This window comes from Delphinus delphis, chromosome 13 (assembly GCF_949987515.2).
Source record: "Delphinus delphis chromosome 13, mDelDel1.2, whole genome shotgun sequence".
NCBI classification, from domain to species: Eukaryota; Metazoa; Chordata; class Mammalia; order Artiodactyla; family Delphinidae; genus Delphinus; species Delphinus delphis.
In genome coordinates, this window is record NC_082695.1 from 23099088 (window position 1) to 23113573 (window position 14486).

General features: G+C 55.8%; 1 protein-coding gene across 2 annotated transcripts; it reads right to left on the bottom strand.

Annotated features, from left to right (window-relative positions):
- Positions 1-3928: 3928 nt before the first annotated feature.
- Positions 3929-9474, bottom strand: LOC132436532 (putative SEC14-like protein 6). 2 transcript variants are annotated; one of them, XM_069541348.1, is made up of 10 exons: positions 9436-9474; positions 8455-8514; positions 8178-8366; positions 7573-7668; positions 6333-6393; positions 6140-6227; positions 5693-5795; positions 5477-5616; positions 5216-5385; positions 3929-4068 (listed from the first exon to the last, which is right to left on the bottom strand). In XM_069541348.1, the coding sequence occupies exons 1-10, from the start codon at positions 9445-9447 to the stop codon at positions 3929-3931; spliced, it is 1059 nt and encodes a 352-aa protein (XP_069397449.1). In that variant the 5' UTR covers positions 9448-9474. The 2 variants fall into 2 exon arrangements, with proteins under 2 accessions (XP_069397449.1, XP_059885433.1); XM_060029450.1 differs by having other exon boundaries at positions 4036-4112; positions 9436-9447.
- Between the last annotated feature and the right edge of the window lie 5012 nt (positions 9475-14486).

The following is a 14486-nucleotide window of genomic DNA, read 5'->3' on the forward strand; positions in this document are numbered from 1 at the left end:
AAAAATGTATGGTGCTGAAACACCGGCTTGTGTAACTGGGTTTGAATCTTGGCTTCCTCTCAAATGTGCTATGTGAGCTTGAGTCTCAGATTTCTCATCTGTAAATTGGGGCTAATAACATTCCCTTCTTATAAGGTTAATGGGATGGTTAGAAGAGGCCAATAAGGTACATCACCCACCACCTGGCACATGGTAAGCAATCAGTAGTGTTGGCTTTTATGGTTATTATTGGGCTGCTCACCCAGCCTGCCTTCAACTCCAGGACAAGAGCACGACTAGGCGAGCCCATCCTTTCTGGTTACTGGACCTGTAAAATGGGGCTATAATTCCCATCTCCTTCAGGGTTGCATGTAAAGGGGCTGTGCAAACTGTGGAATGCTGTGCCATGGAACTCTGGTGAAGCCGTGACTGTCCCACAGTGGTGTCCTCTCCAACCTGGACTCTTGGAAGGTGAGCTGGACTGGGGTGGAAATTTGGGGGGCAGGAGAGCCTTTCCAACTGCATTGAAAAAACCCTTATAGGTCCCTCACCTGCATCCCCCCCCTCTCCCGCCACCAGAAGATTGTGGGGCTTTCCATCCCAGAAGATGTGCTGGGACCGGGAGGCCCCGCCTCCGTTCCTCTGGACAGGTGAGGCCTGGGTATTTCCAACCACCTCATTCTGAGTAAGTTTTGATCTGTGGCCTCCTGCCAAGATTCTGCCATTCTTTCCTGACAAACAACACGGCTGTTTTGTATTGTGCCTTATAAAATGGTTTTATTAATAATTATCAAATGTGTACACACAGTTGTTCGCAAAGAAATCGTAAACATCAGAGAGCGCCACCCAAGAGCCCTTCCGGCACCCCTCCGGCCTCAAATACCCCACAGCCACCCTCACCCCATTCCTCAGTCTGGAAGACTCGTCCGCACCTGGTCACCCTCCCACATCTCTCAGTTCTCCCTTCAAGGGTCCCTTCCTTGGACAAAGTACATGATTCCCCATCAGGCTTCTTTGCTGAGAGCTCCCCTAGAATTTGGCTTCTGCCCCTCCAAGCACATGTGGTGATGACACGTCCACTTGATAATCATTGGAGTCACTTCTGCCTCCCTCAATATAGGTGAGCTTCCTATTAGCGTCAGCCCAGTCTCCCCGAGGTCCCCAGGGCCTGCAGTACCTGGCGCTGGGCAGACACTCAATAACCGTTGATGAATGAATGGATAAACAAAGAAACAAGCTTCAGGTAAACAGCCCCTTTCTGGCTACTTCCTTTTTTTTTAATTTATTATTTTTTAAATTAAAAAAATTCTTTTTGGCCTTGCTGCGCAGCATGCAGGGTCATGTAGGGTCGTAGTTCCCCGACCAGGGATCGAACCCGGGCCCTTGGCAGTGAAAGCATGGTGTCCTAATCACTGGACGGCCAGGGAATTCCCCCCCACACACCTTTTTTTTTCTTAAAGTGTTAAGACACAGGGATGGAGGTTGCTGAAGACATGCTCCCTTTCTATCTCCCAAAGTGCCCCTCCCCCCTTGCCAGGTAGGAGATTCTGCTCTCACCTCTGCAGGTGACTGCTGCCCTGCCGGCTTAACAGAAGTGTGCTCTGCCAGCTCTGGGATTCAGTGTCGCTGGTGCCCACACCTGACCCCCTTATCACAGCCATATTTGTATAAATTCTCTGTGGTCAGAGCCTTGGGAAACCCCTGTGCAGAGGAGTCTTTGCTGCCTGCAAGAAAACCACATGAGGCAGTGCTGATGGTGGGAAGTTGGCTATGAGTGGTTAGAAAGGCAAGGGTCATTGTTCACATCTATGAACCCCTTGTCTTTACGTGGGGGGCATGAAGGTGGGAGTAAGGCACTGTGAGCCCCCATCATGACAACAGCTGGGAGCAGTGAAACCTGGCACAGGGTCCTCCCAGCCCCAGTTGGCCGTGCCCTCCATAGCCTGCCATGGGCAGTGGGAAGATGGCCCTGGGAAGCCAGGACCTCTGGGGGCTCTGGATATCCCTGCATCTGGGAGGCTGCACAGAGGGTGGCTGTGCAGTGCAACTGGGGTGACGGGAAAGCCTGCCACATCTGGGATGCAGGAGAGGACCTTGGACACAGAAATGTCATGTGATTTTTGCCTGACAGCCTCAGGCCATCTCTTTGGTGCTGGTATGCAGTTTTTTTCTTGCCAAACTATTCAAACACTGTTGGGCCAGGAGTGCCTCGTGGCGCTGGCTTATGGCATTTGGTTTTATTTAGTTTGCTTTTTATAGCAGCAGAACCTCTGCTCAGACTCTGTGCTCCATCACTCGTGGTGGATGGAGGGCTGGGGACCCAAGGACCTCACCTGGCTCACCGGAAGATCCCACCTTCCCAAGCCTCATCATGCTCTTGTCTAAAACAGGCTTTGGGAGATCGAGAAACCTCTTATTAACTGGAGAAGATGAGAGCACAGAATCTGAGAGTGGGAAAGGGACCAGAGCTGGGCTTCTTGCTGGTAAAGCACCTGGATAGTGGGGCTTGCGGAGGCTTCCGGTCCCTGGGAAGGGCCTGGGCAGCCAGGATGCTAATGCTTTGCAGCAAGGACCCCTTTTACACGTACGTCTGACCACTCACTCCCGGGGACATCACCTGGGTGGCCAGCACTCCACCCCGTGGGACAGTAGTACAGGTGCAGGGATCCAGAGCCGAGGGCCGAGCCACCCTGGGGTTGGGTCTTCAGAGGTGCTGGGGGCCAGTGGCCTGGCCCAGCCAGAGGGCAGGGAGCAGGGTGAAGGGGGCAGGGCAGCAAAGCCTGGGCTCCCAGGCCCAGGCTGAGGGCTTCATTGCCACCTAGAGTCAACCACAGAGGCACAGACATCTCAGCGGCTTCCTCGGCTCACTTCCAGGCATGGGCTGCCCTGCTGGGTGCAGTGCGGCCAGCAGCGGTCCTGACTGTGGGCTGTGGTGTCCAGGAGGGCCAGCCATTGAGAAATGAAGCCTTCACTGGCCAGCTACTGAGTTGCATTTGGGGTGGGGGAGGAGGGGGGTTGGCAGCCAGCCTTCAGCTGTCCCCTTGGTGAGACACAAAGATGGAGGAAAAACCTGATGGTTCTCCAAGAAGCAAGTCAGAGTCCAGGATGAGCACCCTGGGAGGGCAGCTCCACCCTGCACCCCAGTATGTTCATTCCACCTCCCTCCAGCTTTGCTTCGGTCCCAGCCCCCATCAGAGCCGGAAAGAACCCAAGTTGAAGGTGGGCTGGATCACAGCAGGCTGGGGGTGGGGAGACACTGGGAATTCCCCGGAGACTCAGTCACACCCACTCAGCTCTGCGTAAGGCTGAGCGCGGCTCTTCCTCCTGATGGTTGTTCCTGCCGGCTCTCGCTCTCTGTTTCTGATTTTCCCTCCAAATGCAGTAGAACAGCCCTGGAGGGTTGATGCTCTGTCAGAACCGAGACTCTCAGCCCTGCCCGTCCTTCCACCCAGCTGTTTACAGCTGGCCCTGCCCATCCCTGCTGACCCCCTGCATGTGGAGAATGGGGCTTCCCTGCTCTTCAGGCCTGAGGCTGTGCTCCCTGCAGGCCCTGGTGCTCATGCGCATGTCCTCCAACCACGATGCCAGGTGTGGGTGAGCCCTGGGATGGGGGGGACCTTGTCAGGAGGGACACAAGGGCAGCTTCTGCAGGTAGGACCCTTCCTCAGTGGACACAAGCTTATCCTCAGGGTTCTCATCCTCATTTTCTGCGAACAGGGGATGGGGTGTCCGTCTGACTCCTCAGCGTGGCCTATGCACCAGGGTTCCCCTTCCTGCTCGGCCACAGAGCCAGGTTGGCCCACAAGGAGCTGAGATGGTGATGGCTGAGGTGGGTGGCTCTCTGCAGTCACCTCCAGCACCGCCCTTCCTGGGGGCGGCAGGCAGGGTCAGGGGACAGGGAGGGGTGCTAAGGGGTTGGAGAGCACAGGCACAGGGGCGCCCAGGGTCTTCATTGCAGTGGGGACTGTCTTGTTGCCTCGAGACTCTGAATCTTCTCCTCGGAGGCTTTGTCGGGGAGCAGCACCTCCACAGTGTAGCTGACCTTCCTGGCATGCATCAGGCTGTAGGTGTTGTCAAAGCGCAGGACGTCTGCAAGGACGGAGAAGTAAGCAAGCAAAGCGAGCCTGGCACATCTGCACGCCCAGTGCCCTTGGGAGTGGGCCGCCCAGAACTGTGGGTGGGGCTGGAGTGTCTGCCCCAGCCCATCACTCCCGGATATCTCCTTGGCCGATGCTTCTGCCAACCAAAGGAATAATGGTAACCACCAGCAGCGTGCATCAGCCCCGTCTACGGGCACTGCATCGGTGCTCACAGCTCCCTGAATCCTCAAAGCAATCCCACAGAAGGCACTACCACCCCCATTTTATGGATAAGGAAATGGGCTTAGAGGTTGGTAAGACTTACGATTCCAGAGCAAGGGAGGGGAGGGACTGGGATTCCCTTATCCTGATGTTCCCACCCAGAGGGGAGCCCTGCTTTCGCCAGAAGAGAGGGCTGAGTTCCATCAGCCTCATTCTCATCATGCCTTTTTTAGAGGCGTTTTGTTTGACACCAAGGTCCAACATGAATGCTGGGACGTAGTGACTCATCCAGATTTCTCTGTCTCCACCCTTCTAATTCTCCCTTTGCCACGAAGATGAACTAGATGTGGATGAACTAAAGCATTAGCAGAACTCACTCTCTTCTCCAGGGGAGATCAGCTTTGGGTTTCCCTTCTCCTAGCTCTGTTCCCCACAGAGGTGGGAGGTCAGCAGTGGTCCTGGGCAACGTCGCTTCTGCTAAAGCGGACCAAACTGCATCTGGCCTGGGAGGCCTGGGAATGGGGGAACAAAAACCTGGAAGAGTCATCTCCTCAGGATTCCCAAAGTGGGGTGGTCCACACATGTGGACAGGCTGGGAGCCCTGATGCTGAGCCCATGGCTGTTTTCCAGCTGTGTCTTACTTAGCCTGTTGAGTGCAGTGAGGAGACTTTCCAGGAGCTGAGTCCACGGCTGTGAACCGTGCTCTCCACCATGTGTCTCTGCCCTTGTATCCACACCTGGGGGCCACTCATAAGATCCAACACCTGAAACCAATGTCCCTGGTGCCTGTGGGATCTAGGAGCTAGCACAGACTCCCACACCCTCCCTGAGATCTGGAAATAGGAGCAAACAGAGAGGTCAGACTCGCAAGAGATGTCAGATCATTTCTCCGCCATGAGGAGGAAAATGACTCCAGCGAACCCTATAGATCTTACTGACGCCGGCCTGGAGGCAGGTGAGGCTCCCGTCCTCGGGCACCAGGTGGGTGTTGTAGCGCTGGCTGGGCAGAACCTCCATCATCTCCCCGGCCCGCTGCCGCTCCCCCATCTTGGTCTTCAGGAAAACCCCGAAGCCTATGTCCACCTCGTCCGATGCGAACTGCCACCTGTAGGGGACAGGGCCCCACTGACAACCACCTGCCTGGGCTCTGGGCCCCTCCCAACCATGCCCAGGTGTGGAGTGGCCGCCATCCCTACCTGAGCACACAGCCTGGGAACAGGATCTCGTTCTCCACCTGCAGGGAGGAGCCTCGGCCCACGGTCACCTGGTGCTTGTACTGCACCCTCACCTGGTCGCGCAGGTAGTAGCTCCTGGGCACCTCGCCCCCGTAGTTGATCTGTGGGCGAGGGTGAGTGAGAGGGCACTAGACCATGGCTGTCTCCCCTCCCTCCCCATCCTCTGGGCACCTGTACCTTGGTCAGGCACTTGGGGTTGCCATCGGTGTCAGTCATGGTCCCCCCAAACTCCACAGGCAGCTGGTCGGGGCTGGTGAACTTAGGCAGCTCTTGCTTCCAGCTGTCTGTGGGGGCGAAAGTGGGGTCCCATGTGGGATCGGGGAGGCTCGACTGAGGGCAGTTGGGCCAAGCCCAGGGCTGTCCGGTGCCATATGGCTCCCTCCCCCTATTTCCCACATCCTCCTGGTGCCCCCGGGGACGGACCCCTCCTGGCCCCTCTGCCCTCTGGCAGGTGGACTCATTGGCCTCAACGTTGATGCCATAATGGAGTGGGTCCTCCAGAGCAGTGGGTCTGGAGGAGTGGGTCCCCGAGCCTGGTGCCCTCGGATGCAGGAGCTGTCAGGTCTGCAGAGGGGCAGCCCCCAGCTCAGGCTCTGGGCTGCAGAGGAGGCCAGAGCTGCTCACTCATCTCCAGGAATCACCACCTTCCTGCGCATCTCCTCAGTTATGTACGGCTTGATCAGGTTGAAGGCCACTGGGAACAGCTTGGAAGCTGAGAAAGGCACTGTTTCAGGGTCTCCTGGGGTCTCAGTTCCCTGCCTTGTTGCCTCCACATCCCCTGCCCCCCACTCAGCATATCCCGGGCTGGTTCACTCACCTCTCACAACAATTATATTCCTCAAAATCTCAGGGTAATTTGCCTCGAGTGCTGTGAGAAACTGTGAGGCCAAACTCAGGTCAGTGCACAAGCTACAGGTGCCTAAATGCTGCCCCCTTAAGGCTCCCAAGGCCCCCCAGACACCCAGAACCCACCCAGACAAGAGAAGCTGCTGCTTTCCAGTTTGTTGGGTCCCAGTCACAGACCCTCCTGAAGCCACTAGTGCAAAATTCTTGACAGATTTCAAGGGGGTGACCCCATCTACTGCAGAGTAAGAAAATCCCCCTCAGGACTCTGGAAGGTTCCCCTCCATGTGGTTTAGACAATAGTTCAGCTTCAGAAACAAAAACTTTTAGCATAAGAAAGATTCAAAGTTGTAAGACATACCTTTTTTTTCTTAATTGGGATAGAATTTACATACCATAAAGTTTACCCTTTCAAAGTGTACAATTCAGTAGTTTTCAGTATATGCACAGAGGTGTGCAGCCATCACCGCTGTCTAGTTTCAGAACATTCTCATCACCCCAAAAGGAAGCCCGTACCTGTTAGCAGTCACCACCCCCACCCTTTCCCTCTCCCTGCAGCCCTGGTTAACCACCAGTCTGCTTTCTGTCTCTATGGATTTATCTATTCCGGGTATTTCCTATCAATGGAATCACACCATATGTGGCCTTTTGTGTCTGGCTTCCTCAATTTAGTATGTTTTGATGATTGTTAAACTTTTTTAAAGTTTAGGTTCTCTGCTATTCTGGGTTGAGCAGAAAGAAAAGAAAAGGCAGGCTGGCTGCCCCGGGGGGCCCAGGTCTTGTCAGGGCCTCCCTTCCCTCCTTAGGGCTCTCAGAGCAGACTAGCTTCCAGCCGCCTCCCAGACAAAGCAGCAAATGGGATGGGGGGAGGGGCTCAAGCCAAGGGCAGGGGGTGGGGCCGGTAGGGAGGAGCGGGGAGGGAGTATGAGAGGGAAGGGCATCGACAGGGACCCTGGCAGGCCTGGTGACCATGTCCAGCAGGTCACCTGTTGTTGTGACCTGCTGGACTTGAAATGGTGACATTGGGGTGATGAGTATGATTTAGCACAGCCCCAAGAGATTGTGGGTTTGAAAATATCCCTGCAAACAGCAAGTAAGGAGCTGCAAACCTGTGGGCGGAGCGAGGACCCCCCCATACACACTCCACATCAGCAAGCGAGGGACAGAGGCCCAGGAGGGCGGACACCCTGCCCCCCTTGGTGGGGTTCCCTCACCTCCTGGGCAAACTCCACTCCTGGCTTCCACAGATGCCTCTGGCTCAGCCCCTCGAAATCGAAAACAGCTATGATTTTCTCCACTTTCTTCCCCAGGTGCAAGGGAATGATGGGAAGTGAGACCCCCATGAGGGTCAGTGCCCCCCACACCCCACCAGAGGTGGGGCCGGGCTTGAGCCCAGGGCACTGGCCTGGCTTATCCCGGCTCCGCCTGGCGTGGAGGTTTCACGCCAGGAAGCCAGGTGCAGGGGGATGGGGCCGTCCCAAGGGGCGCCCTTCCCACATCTGTCCATGGGAAGGCAGGTCGCCATGCCTCAGTTTCCTCCTCTGTCCAGTGCGGCTGAAATACCTGTCTTTCTCCATCAAATGAGGCCACAGAGAGCAGCGTGGCCTGGTGCGTGGAGCTGGGCTTTGGGGCAGTGAGCCCCAGTGTGGACCACTTAGCGGGTTACTGGCCTCTGAACCCTGTGTACGCTCAGAGGTGCTGGGAGGAGCCGAGGAGACCAGGGAGGTAGGTTCTGGGTGCCCAGCGCTGGGGGCTGCCTTGGAGGCTGCCAGGCTGTGGCTGCCCCGGGGGCTGGGAGGGCCGCGTGGGACCCTTGCCTCCTTGCTCCGCTGCTCGCACACTCCCTCAGGGACAGCCCACAGCTCTGGGACTTGGCCCTGAGCAGCTCTTGTCTGGAGATGGAGAGGAGGAGGCCCTTGAGGTCCAGGCCTCTGATGATGTGGTACCACATGGGGCTGCCCTCGTTGTTGTGGCCACAGGTGCCGTTGGCGTTGTATAGCCTGACAACCTGGATGCACGAGAGAGAGGGCTGGGGAGGGGGTGTGGGTTTGAGGGAGACCTGGGTTCCGAGGCGGCTGGGGGGCCGGGGATCTCACCTCTGGAGGCTGCCATGCAAGGATGTTGTGCAGATCCTGTTGCTTCCGGAACTTCACCTGCTACAGAGACACGGGAGGAGCCGAAGACCCCCCCGAGCCAAAGGCCTCTGCAGGGACCCAGGGACACTTGGCCAGGCCCCTCTGCCTGCAACCACTGCGGGCCTGCCAGGGCATCTGGGGCTCCACGGGCACAGAACTGGGGATGTGGACAGGAGTGGGACAGAGGAGACGTGGGTCTGACATGGATGAGGAGGGAAAAAAATCTCAGAAAGGAACAGGTGAAGCCAACAGGTGCAGCTGCCTCTCCCTGCATCCTTCCACCTGCTTGCCACCCTCCATTCCCCACATGGTCTCCCAGGGAGTTCTGGGAGTCAGACTTCACCCCCTAGCTTCCAGTCCTCCTTAGTCAAAAACCTAGACTCCGATGGTGGCCTGCAGCCCCACCCCACTGCCACCACCATGGGCCTGCGCCACCCACGCAGCTGCATCTCTCCCCTTTCTCTCTACAACACAACCTCCTGTGCTCCTGGATTGCTCCAGCTTGCCTCCACCTCAGGGCTTTTGCACGGCTGTGCCCTCAGCCTCCGATCATCACCTGCCTGCCTCCTTTCAGGCATTCGTGACACAGCCAAAATGTCACCCTTCAGCAAGGAAGACCTCCCTGACCTCCCTCACTTCCTTCCATCCCACTGTCTTTGTTAAACTTTCCACTCTCAGGAAGCGTCTTGTTTACTTATTTATCTGGTTTCTTTTCTCTCTCTTTCTACCACTGCACTCTCCCCAGTGCCAGCACCAGCTAGACTCACCTTTGGGGCTCAATAAACAGTCATTGCATGAAAGAAAGAAAGAAAAAGAAAGGAAGGAAGGAAGGGAGGGAGAGAGAGAGGGAGGGAGCGAGGAAGGAGGGAAGACAGGAAGAAAGGAAGATCTCAGAAGACTTGGGGTAGGAAACAGGGCCGGTCAGGGAGGCGTTGCCCTCACCTTCCGCAGCATGTCATCGGATTTCTCCAGGTCAAAGCTCCGAGCTGCAACAAGGGGACAGGCTGTTGTTGTAGAATCCTGGGGGCCTGTTCCAGGTGTCTGAAGAAAGAGGCCCCACTCCACCCTCCCACCCGCTTTGCTCAGAGTGTTCCTTTCCTGACATGGGGAACCACAGTGTGGCTTGGGTAAGAGCTGAGGTACCCAGAGCCCCAGGAAGACTTGGGTATAGGCCCCCTGAGTTCCTGGGCTGATGGCAGTGGGTGTGCCCCTGGGCGGGCCTTGGTGATGGTGGTAAGCAGAGAAAGAAGCCACCACCCAGGAGGGAGATAGGAAGAGAAGGTGTCCAGAGAAACAGCACATTGAGTCCCTGTCACACCCACGGCCACTACCAAGGCCTTGGGGACCCCAGCTGTGCCCGCGGCCCTTTTTCTGATGCTCCAAAAAAGTTGTTAAGAGATCAGACCCTGGGACTTCCCTGGTGGCGCAGTCGTTAAGAATCTGCCTACCAATGCAGGGGACACGGGTTCGAGCCCTGGTCAGGGAAGATCCCACATGCCGTGGAACAACTAAGCCCGTGTGCCACAACTACTGAGCCTGTGCTCTAGAGCCTGCGAGCCACAACTACTGAGTCCGCATGCTACAACTACTGAAGCCCGCGCACCTAGAGCCCGTGCTCCGCAACAAGCGAAACCACTGCAATGAGAAGCCTGCGCACCACAACAAATAGTAGCCCCTGCTCGCCACAACTAGAGAAAGCCTGCACGCAGCAATGAAGACCCAATGCAGCCAAAAATAAATAAATAAATAAATTTATTTAAAAAAATAATAAAAGTGCAAAAAAATCTCAGTGATCATTTTTATATTGATTACATGTTGCAGTGATACCAATTTGGCTCTGTCAGGTTAAATAAAATATATTATTGGGAATTCCCTGGTGGTCCGTTGGTTGGTACTCGGCACTTTCACTGCTATGGCCAGGATTCAATCTCTGGTTGGGGAACTAAGGTCCCGCAAGCCGTGCTGCATGGCCAAAAAATAAATAAATAAAATATATGATCAAAATTGATTTTACTTGTTTCTTTTCCCTGTTCTCACGTGGCTACTAGAATATTTGAAATGACACATGTAGCTTGCATTTGTGGTTTGTGTTATGTTTCTATTGGACAGCGCCAGTGTGGACTCTGGCCACCAAGACCCTCAGAGTTGAGAAGCGACCCGGGAGTGCGGAGCTCAGAGGAACCTCAGGGGCCTTGGGGGCTACCTCTTCTGGGGCAGAAGGAGAAATTGAGGCAGGTGTAGGGCTCTCTCCCCCACCTCACCTGGGCTAGCATCCTCTCCTGCGATGGGCTCAGCTCACGCTCTTGCCCGCTCATTCTCCCTACGGTGGTGGGTATGGGGTCCAGCTGGTTGGTCCCGAGTGCAGGCCCCACTCTGTGGCTCCCTGCAGACCACCTGTCTTCTGCCTAGCTGGCAGCCCCGCCCATGCCTACCACTGCCCAGAAGCCCCGCCTCTTCCTGCCAGGCTTCTTGTCCCTACATGGCAAGGTCCATTCCTTGCTGGGTGCCTAAGGCACCAAACCTTGACCTGACTGGCCCAGATTCAAATCCTCATGTGTGAAATGAAGACAGCGATCTTTGCCCCACAGCATGTTGAAAGTGACACCGCCTGTTGTCACGCACACAGGGGCTGCTCTCTACCCTGCCTCTCAGTCCCCACCCTCTACTCCTGCAGTCCCATCAGATGCTTCCTTGAGCCAGGAAGGCCACCACTCACACCCAACAGAGGTCTGAAACCACTGTCATTGTGCCCCGACATGTCCCAGGCTCCAATTACCACCCCACGTGTCTGGAGCAACTGCCCATGATTCATCACAGCCTTTAGGGCATGTGGCATCGGGGGTGAGGAGAGACTTCCCAGACCCAGACCCAGCAGGTGGATGGATGTGCAACCCTGAGCTGGGCCACACCCAGCCTTCAGGTGAGGGGTGACAGGAGACTCCTGGCTACAGTCAGCTCCCCCACCCCTGGACAAGCAGAAAGCCAGAGCCCAAGACGAGGACACGTGGGATCATGCTGCATGAACGGGACCTGCACACAACAGGCACTTGTCTGAGATAAGCACTCCAGTGCAAGGAGCTTATTCCGGAGGTGATCCGGGGAAACACAAATAGGAGAGTGAGGAAGTGAGACAGAGGTGGGGAGGTGGCTGTACGGGGAAGTAATGAAGAAAATAAGGACAAGTCGATCCCAATGGGGATAATGGGAGACAGTGTGGAACGCTCACCTCAGAGTCCCGCCCAGGGTCTGAGGGTCTTTAGACACCTTTGCTTGAGGGCTGCTCCAGGGGCTGACGATCCTGCTGGCACCTGTGGCCCTGGAGGCTGGAGAAAGGCCTCGGGGGGTGGTGAGGTTGAGGGGATAAGGGCAGGGGACACGGGCAGGGCACCAGCAGCTTCACCTCTAATCTGGGACCACGTGTTGGGCTTTGTGCCTGCTTCTCGGACAAAGGCATCCCTGCTCTGTGAACCCCTTACTGTTCCTCCCGGAGCCTGGAAGATGGAAGTGGAGTGCCCGAGCCGTGCAGCAGTTGGGTGACAATCAGGACCGTCTGAACTTGGAGCTTACTCAGGACTCTGTCTCTCACATGCCGGCGCCAGGCAGAGCACACACCTGGGGCGCCTCGCTGAGCCCGAGATGCTCCCTCCTTAGCCTTGCACGGGAGTAACTGGAGTGGATCTGCCTCTCTTGTAGGGCGAGGTCTCCCTAGAACCCCACAGACCCATAGGCTAGAGCTTTAGCCACAAGGGGCAAGTGTGGGCCACCCTCCCCTGCTCCTTCCCTGGCTCAGGCCCCCATTCCTCTCCCTGGTTCCCCACCCCAGCACCTCCGAAGCCCACCTTTGAGTAGTCCTGCGCCTCCTCCAAAGCCTCCCTTGGCTCCTTGTCACTCTCAGGAGAAACTGCAAACTCCGTAGCCTAGAGCGCAAGATCATTTGCTGTCCTTGCTGAGCGGATTTCTCCTGCTCTCCTCCTTATTCCAGCCCCCTTGCCTCTCCACTATTACCTGTCCAGTTTTTCTTATGCTGTTCCCTCTCCCTGGAATGCCCTTCCTTGCAACACCCTGCATCCAATCCCTGCCTCCCTCAAGGCCTATAATCAAAGCCCTCCTCTTCTGCAAGGTCTTTTCTAATTGGTTTTATTTGCTGGGAAGTGAGTCCCAGTCCAGTGAATGCGGCGGGCACGGGGCTTGCACACAGTAGGCACTTGTCTGAGAAAAGCACTCCCACTGTGGCACGCTGTACACAGTAGGTACTCAATAAGAGTTTGCCAAAGATGTGATGTCCAGGGAAGCTGGGAGTGGCCACCTCTCCTTTTTCAGTTCTTATATGGCTCTCTGTGCTCGTGGGTGCCCAGGGCCACCCACTCTCCAGACTCCCTGCCTCTACCTGCCCGTGTCAAGACTTACCTGACCTGTGTCCCGCCCCAGTGTCATGTGAGCCTTCAGCTAATGAACTCATTCCAGCACTTGCGTGCCTTGGCTAATCTATTATCTTTCCCAGGGACACAGGCCCCAGTCAGTTAGGACAAGTATGAAGAAGGCCCTCAAGGGCGAAATAGCTCCCTTTCTCCCCTCTGCCCTATTTTCACTCTATCTTTTTTACCTGTTCCCTCCCTCCCTCCTTTCTTCTTTTCTCTCTTCCTTCCTTTTTTCCTTTCTCCCTATTTCCTTTTTTTCTGTCCTCTTTTTTTTTTGGCCACACCACATGGCATGAGGGATCTTAGTTCCCCAACCAGGAGTGAGACCAGAGACCCCTACAGTGGAAGCACAGAGTCCTAATCACCGGACCACCAGGGAAGTCCCTTTCCTCTGTCTTTCAACATTTATTAAGAACTGACTGTGTGCCAGGCACTGGTCTGGGCACTGGAGGCATATTGTTTCCATAAGACCCGGGCCGCATCCTGGAGGGCCTCTCAGACAAGCAAATCCACGGCTCTGGCCCTGGGCAAGCAGAGCTGAGATGGGGAGCCTGGTGGCCCTAAGCTAGCTTGGGGGCTGGGCTGTCAGGGAAGGACACCCAGAGGAAGAGGCAGAACTTGCTTTGAAAACACGTAGCAGTATTAGGCCTGCAAAAGTAAGGGGGCCTTATAGTAGAGGGAACAGCATGTGCGAAGCCCCAGAGGCATGCAGCTGCCTGGCTTTTCCTCAATGGAAAGGAGGATAGTGGAGGGCTTGGAGCAGAGGACAGCCTCTGGCTACAGGTGGAGGGTGGCTCCTAGGGGCGAGCCTGGGGGAGGGAGGAAAGGAGGGGTTCAGGTGAGGGGGAGATGCCTCACCCAGGAGAGTGTGTTAGTGTCCTGGGGCTGCTGTAACAAAGTACCACAAACTGGGTGGCTTAAAACAACAGTTTATTCTTTCACAGATCTGGAGGCTAGAAGTCTGAAATCAAGGTGTTGACAGTGTCACATTCCCTCAAGCTCTGGATAGACTCCTTCATTGCCTCTTAGCTTCCGGAGGTGGCCATCACCCTTGGCGTTCCTTGGCTTGTTGCTATATCATGCCAACCTCTGCCTGTCTTCACATGGTGTTGTCCCTGTGTGTCTGTGCCTTCACATGGCATTTCCATCTCTTATCAGGACACCAGCCATATTGGATTAGGGCCCACTCCAATGACCTTGTCTTCACTTGATTATATGTACAAAGACCCTATATCCAGATAATGTCAGTCATAGGGGACTGAGGGTTAGGACGTCAATGCATCTTTTTAAGGGATACAGTTCAACCCATAACGGAGCGGGACATGTGGTTTCACTTAATTTCTCCCAGGGGGCAGCCTTGATCCCTGCCCTGGCTCTCACGTGTCCGGTCTACAGATGCCTGGTCACCATGGGCGCCCCCAGCTCCCACTGGCCAGGAAGGTCAGAACTAGGCAAGACCGAACTTGGTACCATGGCGCCTTCTGCTGCTCAGGTGTAGCAAGAGCAGTCTGGTTCCTGAAGGCTACCCCTGCAGAGCCCCTTGGAGACCTCATACTTTTTCAGCCATGGGACAGC

What these genes read in the sequence shown, in the direction of transcription:
- LOC132436532 (XM_069541348.1), bottom strand. An exon ending in GTGCGAGCAGCGGAGCAAGG is followed by an intron (nt 7,669 to 8,177) that starts AGGCAAGGGTCC and finishes ATTCCCTTGCAC; the next exon opens with CTGGGGAAGAAAGTGGAGAA. An exon ending in TTCCCAGGCTGTGTGCTCAG is followed by an intron (nt 5,386 to 5,476) that starts GTAGGGATGGCG and finishes TGTCCCCTACAG; the next exon opens with GTGGCAGTTCGCATCGGACG.